The 17,534-nt window shown below is 47.5% G+C and overlaps 1 protein-coding gene across 1 annotated transcript in view; it reads left to right on the forward strand.

Annotated features, from left to right (window-relative positions):
* GABBR2 (gamma-aminobutyric acid type B receptor subunit 2) overlaps positions 1-17,534 on the forward strand; it is a 414,624-nt gene that overhangs the window by 298,722 nt on the left and 98,368 nt on the right. The window contains exons 8-10 of the mRNA XM_003260548.2: positions 383-443; positions 12,234-12,314; positions 17,119-17,269. Coding sequence (XP_003260596.1) covers positions 383-443; positions 12,234-12,314; positions 17,119-17,269 — 293 coding nt within the window. The remainder of the gene's footprint in view (positions 1-382; positions 444-12,233; positions 12,315-17,118; positions 17,270-17,534) is intronic.

The raw sequence follows: 17,534 nt of genomic DNA on the forward strand, positions 1-17,534 counted from the left end.
AGCGGAGTCAGGGCCGGGCCCAAAGGGCCTCACCTTTGCCGTCATCTTTCCAGCACCCCAGAAGACTTCGTCCCCATTATAGCACGGACACGTGGGTGTTTAATTAATAGTCATGGTGATCATGATGATGCTTATCCTGGCTTCAATTCACATGTGTTAGTTCCATTATTGATTTTGTGCTCCTCAAATTAACCAGATAAAGTCACAACCAATTTAAAAACAATTAGTTTGATTTTCATCTGTGGTCCAGCGGGAATCTGTTTTTCCTCCAGTATTAATAATCGCATTGTACAGTTAATGAATTGCTGTGAGATCAGTGGCATTTGGGCTAATGTGGCATTTCTCTTTTATTCTTGTTTGATTTGTTTTGTTTTGTTTCTAGGGTCAAGTTGTGTTCCGGAACGGGGAGAGAATGGGGACCATTAAATTTACTCAATTTCAAGGTAGGCATTTTGATGCTTATTCTTTCTAGCTGATAAAGTTTAGATTCGGGGATGTTGTTTTATGCAATATAATACATCAAAAGGAATGCAAGTGTGATGTTCCAGATAAAAGAAAGCAGAGCCAATTGAAAACACTTCTGTGAAAACAGTAGTTTCAACCTATTTGGAATATTTTTTCTCAGCCGCATCATGGTCAGCCCTCCATCTCCATGGGTTCCGCGTCTGTTGATTCAGCCAACTGAAGACTGAAACTATTCAGGAAAAAAATGGATGATTCCGTCTGTACCAAACACGTACAGACTTTTTTTTTCTTGTCGTTATTCCCTAAACAATAGAGTATAACAACTATTTACATTGTATTAGGCATTGTAAGAAATCTAGAGATGATTTAAAGTATATGGGAGGATGTGTGTAGTGTATAGGCAAATACTACCCCATTTTATATCAGGGACTTGGTCATCAGGGGATTTTGGAATCCTCAAGGGATCCTGGAACCAATCCCCCATGGATCCCTAGGGATAACTGTACTTCCCTGGCCTATTCTGTCTTCCCGCATGACTCTAAAAGGCTTATGAGATTATGAGTGGTGGGGATTAAGTTAGTATTCTGAGGATCTTTGCGTTGTTGTGGGGTTTGGGGTGTTTTTTGTAGAGAAAGGGTCTCAGTATGTTGCCCTGGCTGGAGTGCAGTGGCAATCCACAGATGCGTTCATAGCATACTGCAGCCTCGAAGTCCTGGGCCCAAGCAGTTCTCCCACCTCAGCCTCCTAAGTAGCCGGGACTACAGACGTGCAACAGTGCACCCAGCTGTTTTTGGTTTTGATTTTAGAAATGTTCAGACTCTAAAGCAGAGAGAACAGCATCATGAATCCCCATTTGCCCAATACGCAGTTTTAATCATTATCGACATTTTACCAATCTTCTTTCATTTTGACTCACCCCATCCCCCCTTTTTTTTGCTGTAGTGTTTTAAAGCAGCTCCTAGACATGATCTCATCTCATTCTATAAATACTTCAGTATGCATTTCTTATGGATAGGGACGTTTTATAATATAATCACAGTACTATTATCACACCTAAAACATTAAACAATTCTTACTATCTTTTAATTTCCCAGTCTGTGTGGATCCTCTGATCATCTCAAAGATGTCTTCACAGATGATTTATTGGAAAATCCACACAAATTCCACCCATTGCATCTGCTTGAAGTATCTCTTTAGTCTCCTTTCATCTGTTATAACCCCCCACTTTTTACAGAACATTTATTTTTTGAAGAAACCGGGTCATGTGTTGAACTTTCTGTTGCTGTCAGAAGGGCCTCAGAAACCATCCAGACCAATTTCTTTGTGTGATGAGGAAGAAACGGAGGTGCAGACAGGGGCCACGTGAGGAGCATCCTTGAGAAACAGGGCTGGGCGTTCCTTGAGGCGGACCAATGCAGCCATTAGCGGGGTGATTAGCCAAAACGACCAGATGAACCTCTCATCAATACAGTGTTCCTGAGCAGCCGAGTATTTCTGGAAAACCCAGAAACAAGAGTGGTGCTTGCTGTGCCCACTCACTTTGAGCAGATCCCAGTGCCATCCAGGGGAAAGCAAGAAATTAGAGTTATTCAGATTCATTCAGACAAATCCCACCAGGATTCAGATCAATCAGGAGAGGTGTTCTTCAGCGCTATCGCTCTGTAATGCAATCTTGTAGACTTACCCATTCGTCTTTCTGTGGCAGGTAATTGAAACGCATGTCAGCTCTCTGGTGTGCACAAAAGATGTAATTTTAGGCAAACGTAATTATTTTTCCATTTGTTAAGTTTTACTTCTTCATTGGTTGAACAAAGTAAGCATCTTGGCAAAGATACTTTTTTTTTTTTGAGTGATTGCAACTCAATTCTCTTGTCTCATTTCCAGTTCTCAAAATTATATCATTCTAAGAGAGTATTTTGTAAAATAAGGATTGGCTGATCACAGCTACCAGTGCATGCCAATTGTATTGCCTTTTTTTTTTCATACGTTAGGTTTAAACACCAGCTTCAGTCACTATTTAGGCATATCTGGATTTATAAGGAAGGCAGTACAGCAAACAGCAGTTCAGAGCTTACGCTTTGTGAGTCGACCCACCCGAGAACCAGTCACTTACTCACTGTAGAATTTCAGACAAGTGACTTCGCCTCTCTGAGCCTTGATTGTCCTCATCTGTAAAATAGGAGTATAATCCTAACTACCTTCATGGAATATGGGAAAAACTAAATGAGAAAGTATGTGTATATTTAACTACACATGCAATATATTTATATATATGTATTTTTTTTCTCAGCAAGTAAGTAGCAATTATGATTAGCACCTTGTCAACATTATGACACCTTTCTGGGGCAAATTCAGGTTTCCCTGAAGTGCTGAAACCCCCTGGCTGCTTTTTTGTCTGCATTTTACCCTAATAGCGGCTCCCTACACTTAATGATGTATAGGAAGTGATACAGGGCAGGGCCTTAGCGATGATCTCATTCCAGAATTCATGGTATAAATGGGGAAACTGAGGTCCAGGGATGAGTAGTGTCTCCCAGGGACACACAGCTGGCTAGTAGCAGAGCTGGGACTGGACCTCAGCTTGCTCTTCTGCACATTCCCACGGACACCCAGGCACAAGTGTGCTCCCCTCACCCTCTCTGCATTTGTGTCCAGCTTTTCTTGAGGGTCACAGCTGGGCCTTCAATAAAGGCCAGATGCTCCTGTTTACATGTTTTTTTTTTTTTTTTTTTTTTTTTTTTTTTTTTTGAGACGGAGTCTCACTCTGTCACCCAGGCTGGAGTGCAGTGGCACAATCTCGGTTCACTGCAACCTCTGCCTCCTGGGTTCGAGTGATTCTTCTGCCTCAGCCTCCCAAGTAGCTGGGACTACAGGCTCGTGCCACTATGCCCAGCTAATTTTTGTATTTTTAGTAGAGACGGGGTTTCACCATATTGGCCAGGCTGGTCTCGAACTCCTGACCTCACAATCTGCCCACCTCGGCCTCCCAAAGTGCTGAGATTACAGGTGTGAGCCACACTGCACCCGGCCTACATGTTTTTTTAAACAGACATTGATCCTCTTGCTCCAATAGAGGGACCTTGTGTTATTTTAGGACTGAAATGAGCCACCAGAATGCAAGGGGCATGTGCGTATCAACACAACAGTTGATTTTCCAAATGTAAAGGGTTTCAGAGGTGCCTTATCTACCAGGATGGATTATTGAATAGGCCGTCCAAGCTGTGCGATGAGCCGTCCAGGGAGTTAACGCCTCCAGGAGCAGCCCTGTGTCAGTGATGGATGAGAAGGGGAGGATAAATACCCCAGCATCCTTTCCCCTTGGGTGAGGCAACTCCCAGGTGTGTTTGGCTCTTTTCCCAGAGCTCCCACAGTGGGACTGAGCCTCGGTTGCCCACAAAGAAACCTGCTCACTCATGCACCTTGTCCTGGCTCCCTTGCCTGCCTCACTTCCCCACACCACTAACAGTGCGTCCTAGGATCACCTTCTAAATAAACTGCATGCCTTCTTCCCCTTGTCTCAGGCAGGTGCTATTCTTAGGGAGCCACCCTTGGCCATAGGTAAGGCAGGTATTAGCATCCTGTTGGGCACACACCTCAGGCCTGAACCCCTTTCATCTCCAGGTTCCATGCTCCTCCCTGATGCCATGGCTGATTTTCATGACACCACGTGTAGATGAGGATGAATACTAGAGAATTGGCTTTTTTCCCCTTAAGAGAAAAAAAGTATCCATGTTACTGCCGAAGTCTAAACATGGCTCCGAATTTGCAGCAGGGAAGGAAGTTGAGTGAAGCCGTGATTAGAGCCTTGTTTATGCCGTTCTTAGAGAAAACTCAGCATCTGCCGCTCCAACTCACCGACCCTGCCTTCATTAGGCCTATTTGTAAGAATCTCGGGGAATGATAATGTGCTTGAATTTCACACTGCTTCTATGCAGCATAAAGGGCTCAGGCTTTGGAGTTTTATATTTTGGCACCTGATTTGAAGGGAAGGGGTCTTCCTTCACTCTAACGACATAATTGTCATTCAGAACGTACCTAGTGAAAGGGAGACTTGTCCTTCCCATTTGCAGACATTAATTACCATTTGGTCTTCAGGGTAACAGATACGGTTGTATTCAGTGTGCATTTCCTGAGCATCTGCCAGGCGCTTTACCGAGTCCTCTGGAGAAAACCAAGTTGAATAAGATACAGTCCCTGATCCTCCAGGGCTTCATAATCTCTCTGGCCGAATGCCAGTGCCTATGAAAGCAGGAAGATTATTTCCCAGAACCTACTAGAATACTTTCAGGGCTAGTTTGGCCCTACTTTGAGACTCTTGAGGCTGATTTTTAATAACCTTTTCCTCTGTCAAGGCCTGCAACTGTAGCTCGCTTCAGCAAGTCATGGGTCTGGAAAGGCCATTCGTCAGACTGTCACTCAACTTGATATAATTAAAGAGTGGAGTCATAGTCCATAATCCTGCAGGATATACCAGCAGGGTTGTGGACAAGCAGGAACCAGAGGACACACGGGAATGTGGACTCTTTTCCAGCTTGACCCTAGCCTTGACATCTCCCAGCCCTCATGTTCCAGAATTTGCCTTTCAGGGAGCCTAAGAAAGGTGGCCCAAAAGACAGCATATTTTACAGATATCGGGCTTCATTGAGCCATCGACTCTCCATGTTGAAGGGAGCCCTGATTCTCCTATACAACATTCCCACTGCTTGAATGCCTCCAGTGATGGGGAACTCATTCCCTCTCATGTGGAAAGTATATAGGCTTGAAGCAGACATGCCTGATCATTGGCAGACAGGCAAAGCAGCTTAGTCTCTTTGAGCCTTCATTTCAGTTAAAAATAAGTAAATAAATAAAAGGTGATCATTTTCCTTGCCTTGACAGTGACTGAGAACCTGATGATGTGAGGCTGTGATGTTCCTGTCTCGGTGACTGGCACAGAGAAGGGTCATAACAACTGTTGGCTTCCTTCTCCTCTCTTGGGCACTCAACAGTGACCCCAGATTTACACTCTTCCCCACAGGAATTTCTTGAGAAAAGTGCAGTCGTGCTTCTTTAGGACACAATTCGCACACCTCGTTTCATGGGCAGTCATTGTCATTGGTCCATGAAAGTCCCTCTTGTGCGTCCATTTATCCCCCTTATTTCCCTCATTTATTCCCATATCCCACTCCTACCTCCCCCAAGGAAAGGCAAACACCCCATATTGTGTTTGTATGTGTGCTTGCAAGATGCGTGTTGCTATGTACATCAGTGCCACTGGCTTAGGTATCTTTTCTGTTCTGTTTTGTTTTTTCCACTCAACTCTTTGTTTCTAAAGACATCTCCATGGTCCTGGGTGTGCCTCTAAGCATGGCTCCTCCCTGCTCCCTGCAGGAGCCATGGTGGGGTGCATCCATCCCTTCACCCATCCAGGCCCCTGGGACGGACACCCAGGTCACTTTCAACCCTCCACCCTCACAAATAATAAATGTCCTTATACATGTCCCCTTATGGACCCAACTGGGAATTTCCTTAGGACAGGTTTCCAAGAGCAGAATTGCTGAGTCAGAATCTGTGTGCACATTGAACATGCCCAAAACCTTCCAGGTTGCTCTGCAGAATGGCCATGCCCATATCCACACCCACTGGCAGAGGATTCCTGTGTCCCTACCTACCACCCAGATTTGGGATTTCCTGGATCCCTCATTTTTTGACAGTCTAAAAGTATAAAGTAATATCATATTGTGACTTTAAGTATCATTTCTCTGATTCCTAATGAGTTTGGATATTTCTTTCTGTGCTTATTAGTCATTTGTTAATTGTCTGTTCTGATCCTTTTACCTTTTTTTTTTTTTTTTTTTTAAAAAGACAGGGTCTCCCTCTGTTGCCTGGGGTGGAGTACAGTGGCACAATCATAGCTCATTGCAGCCTTGAACTCCCAGGTGTAAGCCATCCTCCTTCCTCAGCCTCCCAAGTAGCTGGAACCACAGGCATGCACCACCATGCCTGGCTAGGTTTTTTGTTTTTGTTTTTGTTTTTCAATGGAGGTGGGAGTCTCGCTATGTTACCCAAGCAGGTCTCAAACTCGTGGCCTGAAGCGATCCTCCCACTGTCTCAGCCTCCCAAAGTGCTGGGATTACAGGTGTGAGCCACTGCACCCAGCCCTTTGACCATTTTTATTTTGAAGTTACTGTCTTTTTCTTGTTGGTCTGCAGAAGTTCCTTATATAAGCTAGATATCAATCCGTTATTGGCTTTAGGCTTTGCAAGTATCTTCTCCCATTCTGTCACTTGTCTATAAACTAACTTCAAGTCCTGGTTGAGCAGAAGTTCTTAATTTTGATGTAGATAAACCCTTTTGGTTTTTGTCCTAAGGTTTGTGCTTTTGAGGTTTCTCAACAGTTATTTCCTGTCACTGCTAGGAAGCGACCCCCTACCTGCCAGGTGCTGGTCGGCACTGGTTGGGTATGGGGGTTGGTGGGGCTGAGTGGCGTAAGATGTAATCCTTGCCCTCAGGGAGCCCACAGCCCACCCAATGCAATGAGGAGCAGACACAGACAACACCAAGGTGCGATGTGTGATAAGGGATGGCACGGGCAGCTGTGGGCATTCAGAGGCGGGCACTCAGGTCTACCTGGCAGGATCTAGGAAGGACATCTGAGAGCAGTGGCATCCAAGATGAATTCTTTTTTTTTTTTTTTTTTTTTTGAGATGGAGTCTTGCTCTGTCACCCAGGCTGGAGTGCAGTGGCACAATCTCAGCCCACTGCAACGTCCATCCCAGGTTCAAGCAATTCTCCTGCCTCAGCCCCCCAAGTAGCCAAGATTACAGGCACATGCCACCACGCCTGGCTAATTATAGTATTTTTAGTAGGGATGGGGTTTCACCGTGTTGGCCAGGCTGGTCTTGAACTCCTGACCTCATGATCTGCCCACCTCAGCCTCCCAAAGTCCTGGGATTACAGGCATGAGCCACTACACCCGGCCCCAAGATGAATTCTGAAGGACCTGAGGGAGGTTGCCAAAAAGAAGAGAAAAAGTGCTCCCAGGGCAGACAGCCTATTGTATATGACCTGGGTCCCCTCAGGTACTTAGCTCTTGTCCTTGGGCCAGTTTGCCTAGATGGATGGACACATCTACCCCTGGCAGTTATTATACCCCAGGGTATTTGGCCAATGTCCACCTATCCTGTTAAAAATCTCAAAACAAAGGTCAGTTAACTAAACTTATGAAAAATGTGGCAATAGCATATTGTTTGTGACAGTAGAGCACAAAATCTGTCTCTGTTCTATGCTGCTGAGAGGTAATGCTGGGAGAGGGAGAGGGAGCAGATTGGGATGGGGTGGAAGTGAAAAATCACTTCCTGAGAAATGGCCGTTCATCCTGGGGAAGAGCAGAGTTGAGGCCCATGGTTGCCAGGTTCCAAGTCTGAAGGACGGTCAGGAGCAGGAGCCAAAGTGACCTGGGGCCCCAGCACAGAGCCAGGACCCATGAGGGGAAGTCGCACAGAGCAGGTTTTAGCTTGGAATGAGGAGGACCTTTCCAAGCAATTGCAGAATCATTGAACAGGAGTTGGGGGCCACAGAGATCTCCCATGCAGCCCCCTCACTTAGCAAGACCCACGTGGGGGATGGGACTTCCCCAGGGCTACTCACCGAGTGACCGCAAAGCCAGCACCAGCTCTGAGGCTCCTGTCTCCTAGCTCAGAGCTCTTTTCTATGTCTGAGTTTGGGAGGCGGGGTCCTAGAATTGAGTACATTTATAGAATCTTTTATTTTTGTTGAGCCAAGATGATCTTTTGTTTCATACCCCAGAGTTATACGTTGTGTCTCAGTGTGCGTGTTTTCAACAACAATCAAATTCTAAAGGACACATTCTGGCTCCCCCAATTTGGAGCCAGAACCAAGTGAGAAGACAAGTCTACCCCTGGCAGTTATTACACCCACCCCAAATAAGTCTGGATACAGACTGGATATATCCAGATATAGACCGGTTGACCTTGTTTGCAAGTGGAGTTAACAACAAGCCCAAGAGTTAAAAGCTGAGAGAGCTGTGTGCCTGTCATGGTTACCACCTGGCTGGACTGTGGGTGAATGCAAGAATACAGGGGACACAGTCTTTCCATCTGCAGACCCGGGAGGCACCCTGAGCAGAGTGCAGGGGATGAGACCTTATACTGCCTGGGACAACAGAAGCAAGGCTGGCCAGCAGGAATCAGAAGCCCTGTACACACACAGGACATGGCTTCTACATGAAGAGTTGTCATGCACAGAGCCCTGAGTCCACAGCAGCTAGGACACTGGGAGGGGAGGAACAGTACTCAGGGAAGGCTTCCTGGAAGAGGTGGGTAGGGTTTGGACAGGTTAACTTGTTAAAGGGAGGGAAAGCCACCTCCCAAGTGGAGGAACCATGGTGAGGAACAGATGGCAGGAAGAAAATATGAAGAGTGCTTGGGAACCTCACATAGAGCCCACAGTTACTTTCATCATGAATAAAATAACCATAATTTATTGGACACTTACTGTGATTTAGGTTCCAAGCTAGGAACTTGGCATATATTCTCGTCTTTAACCCTCTTATCAATTCTAAAGTTCCGAGTTTACAGATACAGTCATGCAAGATCTGAAATTGTGATTAAAAAAAAAAATCTCTATATCTCTGGCCCCTAGCCCAGAGCCTGGCATGTAATGGGTGTCCAGTAATGTTTGTTGAGTGAATGAATGAAATGATAAAACTAGAGGATTTAGTATCAACATCTCTCCAGCATCCAGGATGTCCAAGGCTACCTGGCTTGAGGACATGGGAATGACTTTAACTTCCCTGCAGTGCTGCTTTTAAGAGATGCTTTATCATGAAATACTGTGAGCTGAGCCTGGCACGCAGTAGGCACTCAACAAATGCAGGCTGAATGATTGGCAGCCCTGCTCAGTATGGGGGTAAAAGTATGCTGAATTCAGAACTAGGAGACCCATGTTCAGTTGCCCACTGGGTCGCTGCTGAGCACGTGCCTCTGAATGGGTACTTAACCTATTTGAGGCTCCTCCTGCCTCTTTAGACCAGGATGAATTATGCCCAATTCATGGTTTGCCATGAGCATTAAATGCAGGAACTTGTGAAGCGCCTGTGAGTCTCCAACATTGCCCCCAGGGAGAGATTATGGTGATTACGGTCGGTGGGAAGCTGAGTATTATTTCAGTGCCATGGGACGGTGCATACAGCAGGGCATGTGAGTCAGAGGGGCGGGCTGTGTGGCCGGGGTGCGGTGGGGTGCCAGCCACACCATTCCCCACTCTTGATGATTGATTCTGATCAACCTGCATATTTCATGCACTGCCTCCCTGCCTCAAATAAATAAATCAGGGCCTCCTCTGAGCAGCAAGACCTGATTGGGGCATCTGCAGGGCTCAGGACTTCAAAAGGCCAGAGCAGGGATGCTGGAGCCCCCAGCAGATTCTGCTAATGTGACATTTAGGGGCCGGGTGACCCAGGTAAGCGACAGCCGCTTGCACAGTGTGATGCCCCCTAAATGTCGAGGACCCTTGTGGGGAGAAGGAAGTGACTTTTACAGCCCCTGTTTCCACCACCCACGGTCAGAGGAACACAGGCAGAAGTGTGGCCCAGGGGATTCCCTGTTCTGTTTTCTGAATGTTTCTGAGGGCCAGCAGTGCACCTGCATTTCTGCAAAGAAATTCCCTTAGAGCTAGAGCCCCAGGAGGCACTTCCTCAGGGTGCGCTTTGGAATTCCTATATAAACTTTAGGCATTTTGCTGGCCAGGGTCTGCAGCTCTGGAAGGGACCCGCCTGCACTTCATAGAGGCCTTCATCTGGGGATGGGTGGACGATCCTCCTCTTTGCGCTTCTCACATTCAGGAGGCACAGGTGGTCCATGAAGTGGGCACTCGGCACAAACTGTCACCTCTCAGGAATCCCATCGAGGCACCCCCATGTCAGGGAAGAGCATGGGCTATGGAAAATGTCCAGGGTTTGAGTCTGGGCTCTATTCTTATTACCACTGGGGCCCTAGGCAAAGCCACAAGCTGTCTGAGCCTCCGTCTCCTTGTCTTTAAGGTGGGACTGAGACCACCTACTCCACCCACTGTTTTAGCTAGGCGAGAAAATGTACATAAAATAGCACTGATCCAGCACACTACAGAGGCTCGGTCAGTACCCCCAGCCCTTCCTACCTGCTCCCCACCGTTCTCAAGCCTGCTCTTCCCTGGGGGCCCTATCTCTGCCCTCAAACTCACTGCCCCTTGCTCCATCCTTCTAACCACAACCTTTCCCTAAATCTGCTTCATCCATGGTCACTGGTATCCTCCCAGATGCCAGATCCTCAGACCCTGCTCAAGGGTCTTCTCCTAGCCTCTCTGTGGCACGTGACACTGCAGCCAGCTCCATGGTGAAGGTATGCCTTTCCTTGGCTTCTAAGATGCCCACTCCCTCCAAGCACCCTGCTCCTGCATCCTGGCCACCCCTTCCCAGTCTCTGCTCTGCCCACCCCAGGGGTCAGGGCTCCTCCAGAGTCTGCACTTGGTCCTCTGCTCTTTTTACTTGGCTCACTTTCCCTGGGGGTCTCATTCCTGCCTCGAACTCCAATTCCCAGCTTCCATGCCAATGACTCCAGCTTGCCCTCTAGCCACACCTCTCCCCTCAGCTCTAGACTCAAGAGCATCTCTGCCTTGATGTTCCACAGGCATCCCAGGATCAGCACATCCAAGATGGAACTCGTTATTCTTCCCCTTGTATTTGAACCCCTCCTGGGTTCCCCACTCAGGGATGGGAACTGAAACTCCTCATCCCCACCAGAACCTTGGATGACCTTGGTCCCCCTCTTCTTCATCTCCCATTTGATCACTCAGTTGTCCTGATTTTACCTGGAAAAAAGAAACCTTGCTTAAATCTGATCCCCGTCTCCATTTCTTCTGCCACCACTATGGGCCAGTCCTCATCATCTTTATCCTTGATGATGACCAAAACAGTGAACTAAACACACCAAGAACTGTAAGAAGGATGAGAGTAAATTTGAATGCACCACTTGGGTTTAAAAACACACTGAACAAGTGCAAGCAGCCAAGGGTGTGGGAGACTATGCTTAGTATGACACAGCAGAGCAATGTGGCTTCTGAAAGATGCTAATTCAACCTGAGGATGCATATAATAGCAATGTGAACTCCAGAATGAGGGAGGGGATGGTGGCCTCTACTTGCTGCTGACCAAATCATGCCAAAAGTGCACTGGTCAGTCCTTGGGTCTACACTCTACAGAAAGACTGACTTTGCGTAATGTGTCCAAAGGAGGGGCTGGGGTGGGGGAGCAGGGAGATTGAAGTGCTGTTCTGTAAAGATGAGTTGGGAGGTGGTATCAGCAGACTGACCTGTCTTTGTCTTCAAGTATCTGGGCCTATCCTAGGGAACATGGAGCAAAAGTGGTCTGTGTGGTTCTAGAGGGCAGAGCCAGTTGAGCAGGGGGAATGTTACAGGGAAACATTTCAGCTCAGTGACCAGGAAGAACTTGGTACCAGACAGAGTACAGTTGTAGGGAGCCTGGGCTCCCCATCTTTGAGGTGTGAAGCAAAGGATGGACAACCAGTTGATAGACAGAGACAATACAAGAGACTGTTCCAGCCTAGATCAGGTTAGAAGTTTTGTGATTCTAACCAGAAGAGGCATTGGAGAAAGGGAAGCCTGCAAGAATATATTCAGGGCCTGTGAGGGGAGCAAGAGCCTGGAATAGGAGCACCCAGACACAAACCCAGATCCCAGTCTAACTGGCCACTGTCTTTTGCTCCCCACAGACAGCAGGGAGGTGAAGGTGGGAGAGTACAACGCTGTGGCCGACACACTGGAGATCATCAATGACACCATCAGGTTCCAAGGTAAGGCAGGTGGGCTTCTCAGAGGAAGGGGCCTGCCCAGTTGCTCCCAAGCCTGGACATTGCCTAAGGGTTAGGGACAAGCTCAGCATCCTTGGCTTCATGGGGTCAAGGGAACATCCTCAACACATACACTCAATCATTGAGCACAGGGCTCCAATCACTTGTATGGGCTCCAGCACCTGGCATGGGTCACTAGAGTTTGTATGAAGTGCACACTGAGGTGTTTAAACCATTGGATGGCCAGGAGTAATTCTTTTTAAATGTAGCCCTGCTAAATTTAGGTGAATCTTCTCCTCTGGCAAAGGGTTTGACTGAGTTGGCAATAAGGCCTGTCTATCTGCTGCTTTTCCTAGAAGATTATTTCTTCTCCTCTGCTAGAGAACTCCTCTTCAGCTTCTATAACCAGCTCAAATGACACCTCTTCTGTGCAGTCTTCCTTAATTGCCATCCAACTGAGCTAATGACTCCCTTCTCTTTGCTTCCAGTCTTTTTTCTCTGCCTCTCTTATGGCCACTGTCACTTTACATTGATATTACTAGGTGATTTAGCTATGAGCCCCTGACTGGATCCTATTTAACTTTAAATTCCTGGCACCAGCCAAGGTCTGATGCGTGTTGGAGACTTGGTGGTATTTAATGACAAAATGAATTGATCAAGTGGATGGATGGATGGATGGATGGATGGATGGATGGATGGATGGATGGTTGGGTGGATGAGTGGGTGTGTGGATGGATGGGTGGATGGATGTATGGATGTATGGATGGATGGTTGTTTGTGTGGATGCATGGATGGGTGTGTGAATGGGCGGATGGATGGATAGATGGATAGGTGGGTGGGTTGGGTGGGTGGGTGAGTGGATAGATGGACAGGTAGATGGGTGGACAGATGGATGGCTGGGTAGATGGATGGATGAATTGATCAAGTGGATGGATGAATGGGTAGTGTATAGATAGATGTATAGGAGGGTGAGTGGATGAGTAGACAGATGGACAGTGGATGGACGGATGGACAAACAGACAGTCTAGTCACTGAATAGCAATAGAGAGAGCTGCCACATCCATATTGTTACTTTGATTCCACTGGGTCAGCAGAAATTGGGACAGCTGGCTTTCTGTGCCAGGAGCTTTTAAGTTCCTTCTTGAAAGCAAGGGCACTAGAGAAGGCTCTTCCGCAGGCCCTTTGATTAGACTCTGTCATGTTCCTATATTTCCACTGGACCTGAGGGATTCAGCCTTGAGAACATTGCAAAGCAAAACTCCAGTCAGCCTCTGAGAACCAGAGTGGTCTCCACACTCAGGTGAGCCTCCCTATCCCAACTGAGGGAGCTGTCACCGGACATATCGTCACGTATTACCTCAAGGGTGACACCCCAAATTCACACAGCCTGTTGTAACCACCAGAGCTCTGATCCCCAAGATCGGCATGTCTGCTATCGGACTGGGGAGATCAGGGTTTACTGAATGAGGACTCAGGGTTTACAAATTGAAGAAAAGATTCAAGCGCCAAACAAATAAAAGACACAAAACACAACTTACAGGAAAAACACGAATTTGGTGGGGCAGGGACCAGTAGCCAGGACAGTGGCTAAACAACAGTCAGAGGGTACCAGGTCTTCATTGGTGATGCCCAGGCCCTGCCTTTCAGCCCCGGGCTCTGCCCCCAGGCTGAGAGAACACAGGAAGCAGCTGTGCCAGGCCTACTTCCTGCTTCTCAGACCTTCCCCACTACCCAGACCATGAATAATCAGCCTCTGAACACAGAGCCCAGGAAGGTCAGGGCAGAGCCCAGGTCTTCTATCCACACCTGGCCTGGGTTCTGCTCTCAGCCCCGCTCACTCGGACCCCTACACTAGCCCCCAGTGAGGCTTCTCACTGCTATGCTAGCCTTCCCTCCTCAAGTCCATTCTGCCCTCAGCAGCCAAAGTGCCCTTGCTGTCATGCCAGGCTTAAGATGCCACCTCTGCTCAGAGCCCGCACGTCCCCACTGCTCAGAGCGAGGGGACCTCACTCTGAGCTGTGGCCCCAAGGCCTCCATGAAGGGACCCCTCCTCCCTTCTCTGTCTCCTCTCTCAGATCCCCCCAACTAAACTGCTTACAGTTCCTCAACTGTCCTGCAACACCACTGGGCCTTGGCTCATGCTGTGCCTTCTGCCCAGGATGCCCTTTCCTTCTCATCTTCTGGCCAATAGCCAACTACTCTACTCATCCTTCGAGACTCAGCTCCTTCATTGCCTCCTTTCTGTAGCATTTCCTGACCCCGTCAGGCAGGACTGTACTTTGCTTGCGCTCAGGCCTCCTGTCTGATGTTATCACATCACCTGGGCCCCAGCATCACTGGCAGCAGTTTGTGTAGTAGTTAGATGATAAGCTTCAGGGTTAGGCAGATCTGAGTTCAAATCCTGCCACTTACTAGCTGTAAGAGCCACTTAACACCTAGAAAACCATTGCCCCCCTCTGTCAAATGGGAATAATCTTAACTACCCATGAGGCTGTTGGGTGGATCAAGTGGGAAAATCTCTATATCTTGCTTAGCCTGTCATAGGCATTCAATAAATAGGATTGCTTATTAGTGCTTTTTTCTTTTTTCCTATGGCTAGTGTGTAAGTTCCCTGAAGGCAGGGACAGTGTATTTTTCATCTTTGTATCATTGGTGCTCAGTCCCAGGCCTGAGAGATGGGAGTTGATTATTAATTGTGATTAATCATCATTAATGATGAATGAATGAGTGAATGGCAATGAATGGATGAATAATGAATGAATGGACCAGATGAAAAGCAAGAAAGAAAACTCAGGACTTCTGCTGTTACTAATATTCATGATAAACCAAGCATTTCGTTTCCACAAAGTCTTAATTAAGATACCCCTTATGGAGCCATCATTTTGCAGGAAGAGAAGAAGGAGTAAGAAGGAGACAACTTTCTGTTGTCTATTGTCAATTTTCTGGAGTTGTTTCTACACAATAGGCCCCAAACCCAGTAGTGAGCATATCACCTGTGAACCAAACCTCAGTCTTCTTTCTCAGTGCCCATAGAGGGGCTTGTTTCCAGCCAGGAACTCACAGAGGCCCCAGGACTGTTCTTGCATTTGGTAGCCAGAAGGCACCTGAGCCAGGTGTTTGGGGAAGGATGATGGACAGAGGGGGAAGAAGCTTCCAGATGGTGAGCTTTCACTTCTGGAAGCAATAAATGATGTTACCTCCATCTCCTTGTGTCTGCTTTAGCCCAGACTTTTGGCCCTTGATGCCACTTTTCTTATAAATGTTACTTTACTTGGAATTGCTTAAGGCTTCACATTAACCACATTAACAGCAGGTTCCTCGCTGTTTTCAAACCTGGCAACTTCCCTAAATTTCTTAGATGGTTCAAACTCTTTTAATCCACTGAATGTTTCTCGCTTGCTCTCTCTCTATTTTTTTTTTTTTTTTTTTTTTTTTTTTGTGAGATGGAGTCTTGCTGTGTCACCCAGGCTGGAGTGCAGTGGCATAATCTTGGCTCACTGCAGCCTGCATCTCCTGGGTTCAAGCGATTTTCCTGCCTCAGCCTCCCGAGTAGCTGGGACTACAGGTGTGCACCAGACACCCAGCTATTTTTGTATTTTTGGTAGAGACGGGATTTCTCCATGTTGGCCAGGCTGGTCTCGAACTCCTGACCTCAAGTGATCCACCAGCCTTGGCCTCCCAAAGTGCTGGGATTACAGGCATGAGCCACCGCGCTCAGCCAAAGCCACTGAATATTTCTAAACACATTTGAACTTGCTAGCAGTGTTTTAAACCCAGATGTTCAGAGGAGTTCTCACTCCCTGCTGCCACATCTGCCCCTTTCCTGCTTGTCTCCTGGGAAGAGAGGCATAATTAGGACCCTGGTGGGGCTCCCAGATTCCCAGGCTTGGCTACTCTGTAACATCTGGCTGATTCCACATACCCCTACTGGAGAGAAAAGCCCTGAAGTTTCACAATTCCACAGCAGAAACCTGACCTAAAATAGCAGCTAAGAAAGAGGGATTCGCAGGAAGCTGGGGGAGTCCCTGAATCCCTCATCCCAAACCAGTCTATGCCTGCTAAAACTAAAACAGGACTGAAAGATGGATTTGCTCTGAAACCCTCAGGGTTCCCCCGAGTTCCTTGTGCTCTTGAAGAATGAGCAGTGCACCTCTGCAGTCACATAGAGAAATGGAATCCCACAGTTCCAGGCCGGTTCTGGCACAGCAGGGAGAGGAAGGTAGCTTCTGCCTCCCACAGTTACTCAGAGTCTTATGGAAACAGAAAGCCAGATAGAGCTTTTAAAACACAATGACATTGAAGCTGAAATTCTGCAGCCAAAACACATATGTGTCACCATGGAACCAACAGGCAAGGTGTCCATCCTATTGAGGAGGGATCATTTATTGTGTATGTGCAGGAGCAGAGATCTTGAGGCCAAAGCCAAGTTCTTCATCCCCGAAGGCACCCAGTGGTACCCACTCACATCACCCAGCCCTGTGCTTCCAGGCCGTTGTTGCCTTGGGGGATAAATGGTGATGGTTTTTCAATAGTGTAATTAGACCAAATCAAATTCTAGTCTTCTAATGGCTGTTAAATGCATCACAAATCCTTTATTGATTCTATTTAGAGAAAGAAATAAGTCCTGGCTCAGGCTCCCTGTTGGGCAGACTGGCCAACCGCCGGATCTGGCTCACCCAGTGGATAGATGTGCCTTGTGTAGAGTTTGTGCACAGGGCTTGGCTGGATATCAGGGACACTAAGGCAAAGGTGTTCTTGGGGAATGACTTGCACTGGGTCCCACTGATGTCTTCTCTTGATCCTCTAGGATCCGAACCACCAAAAGACAAGACCATCATCCTGGAGCAGCTGCGGAAGATCTCCCTACCTCTCTACAGCATCCTCTCTGCCCTCACCATCCTCGGGATGATCATGGCCAGTGCTTTTCTCTTCTTCAACATCAAGAACCGGAATCAGAAGTAAGCCACCCTGGTCCTCCTCTGTGATATCACTTTCTGAATTGACAAGCCTATGGACACAGTATAGGAGTGCCACATGACAGATTCCCCAGGGACACAGAAGTCTGCAGGGCAGTTTCCCAAAGTGTTACTCAGTTGCTAGGATGTTGTAGGTGTTACATGCATGTGAATACGCATGTGTGTGTGCATGCACACAAACACACACACACACACACACACACACACAGAGGCCGGGCTGCTGGCTGCACTGGAGTTTAGTCAAATA

Source organism: Nomascus leucogenys, chromosome 1a (genome assembly GCF_006542625.1).
Source record: "Nomascus leucogenys isolate Asia chromosome 1a, Asia_NLE_v1, whole genome shotgun sequence".
Taxonomy (NCBI): Eukaryota; Metazoa; Chordata; class Mammalia; order Primates; family Hylobatidae; genus Nomascus; species Nomascus leucogenys.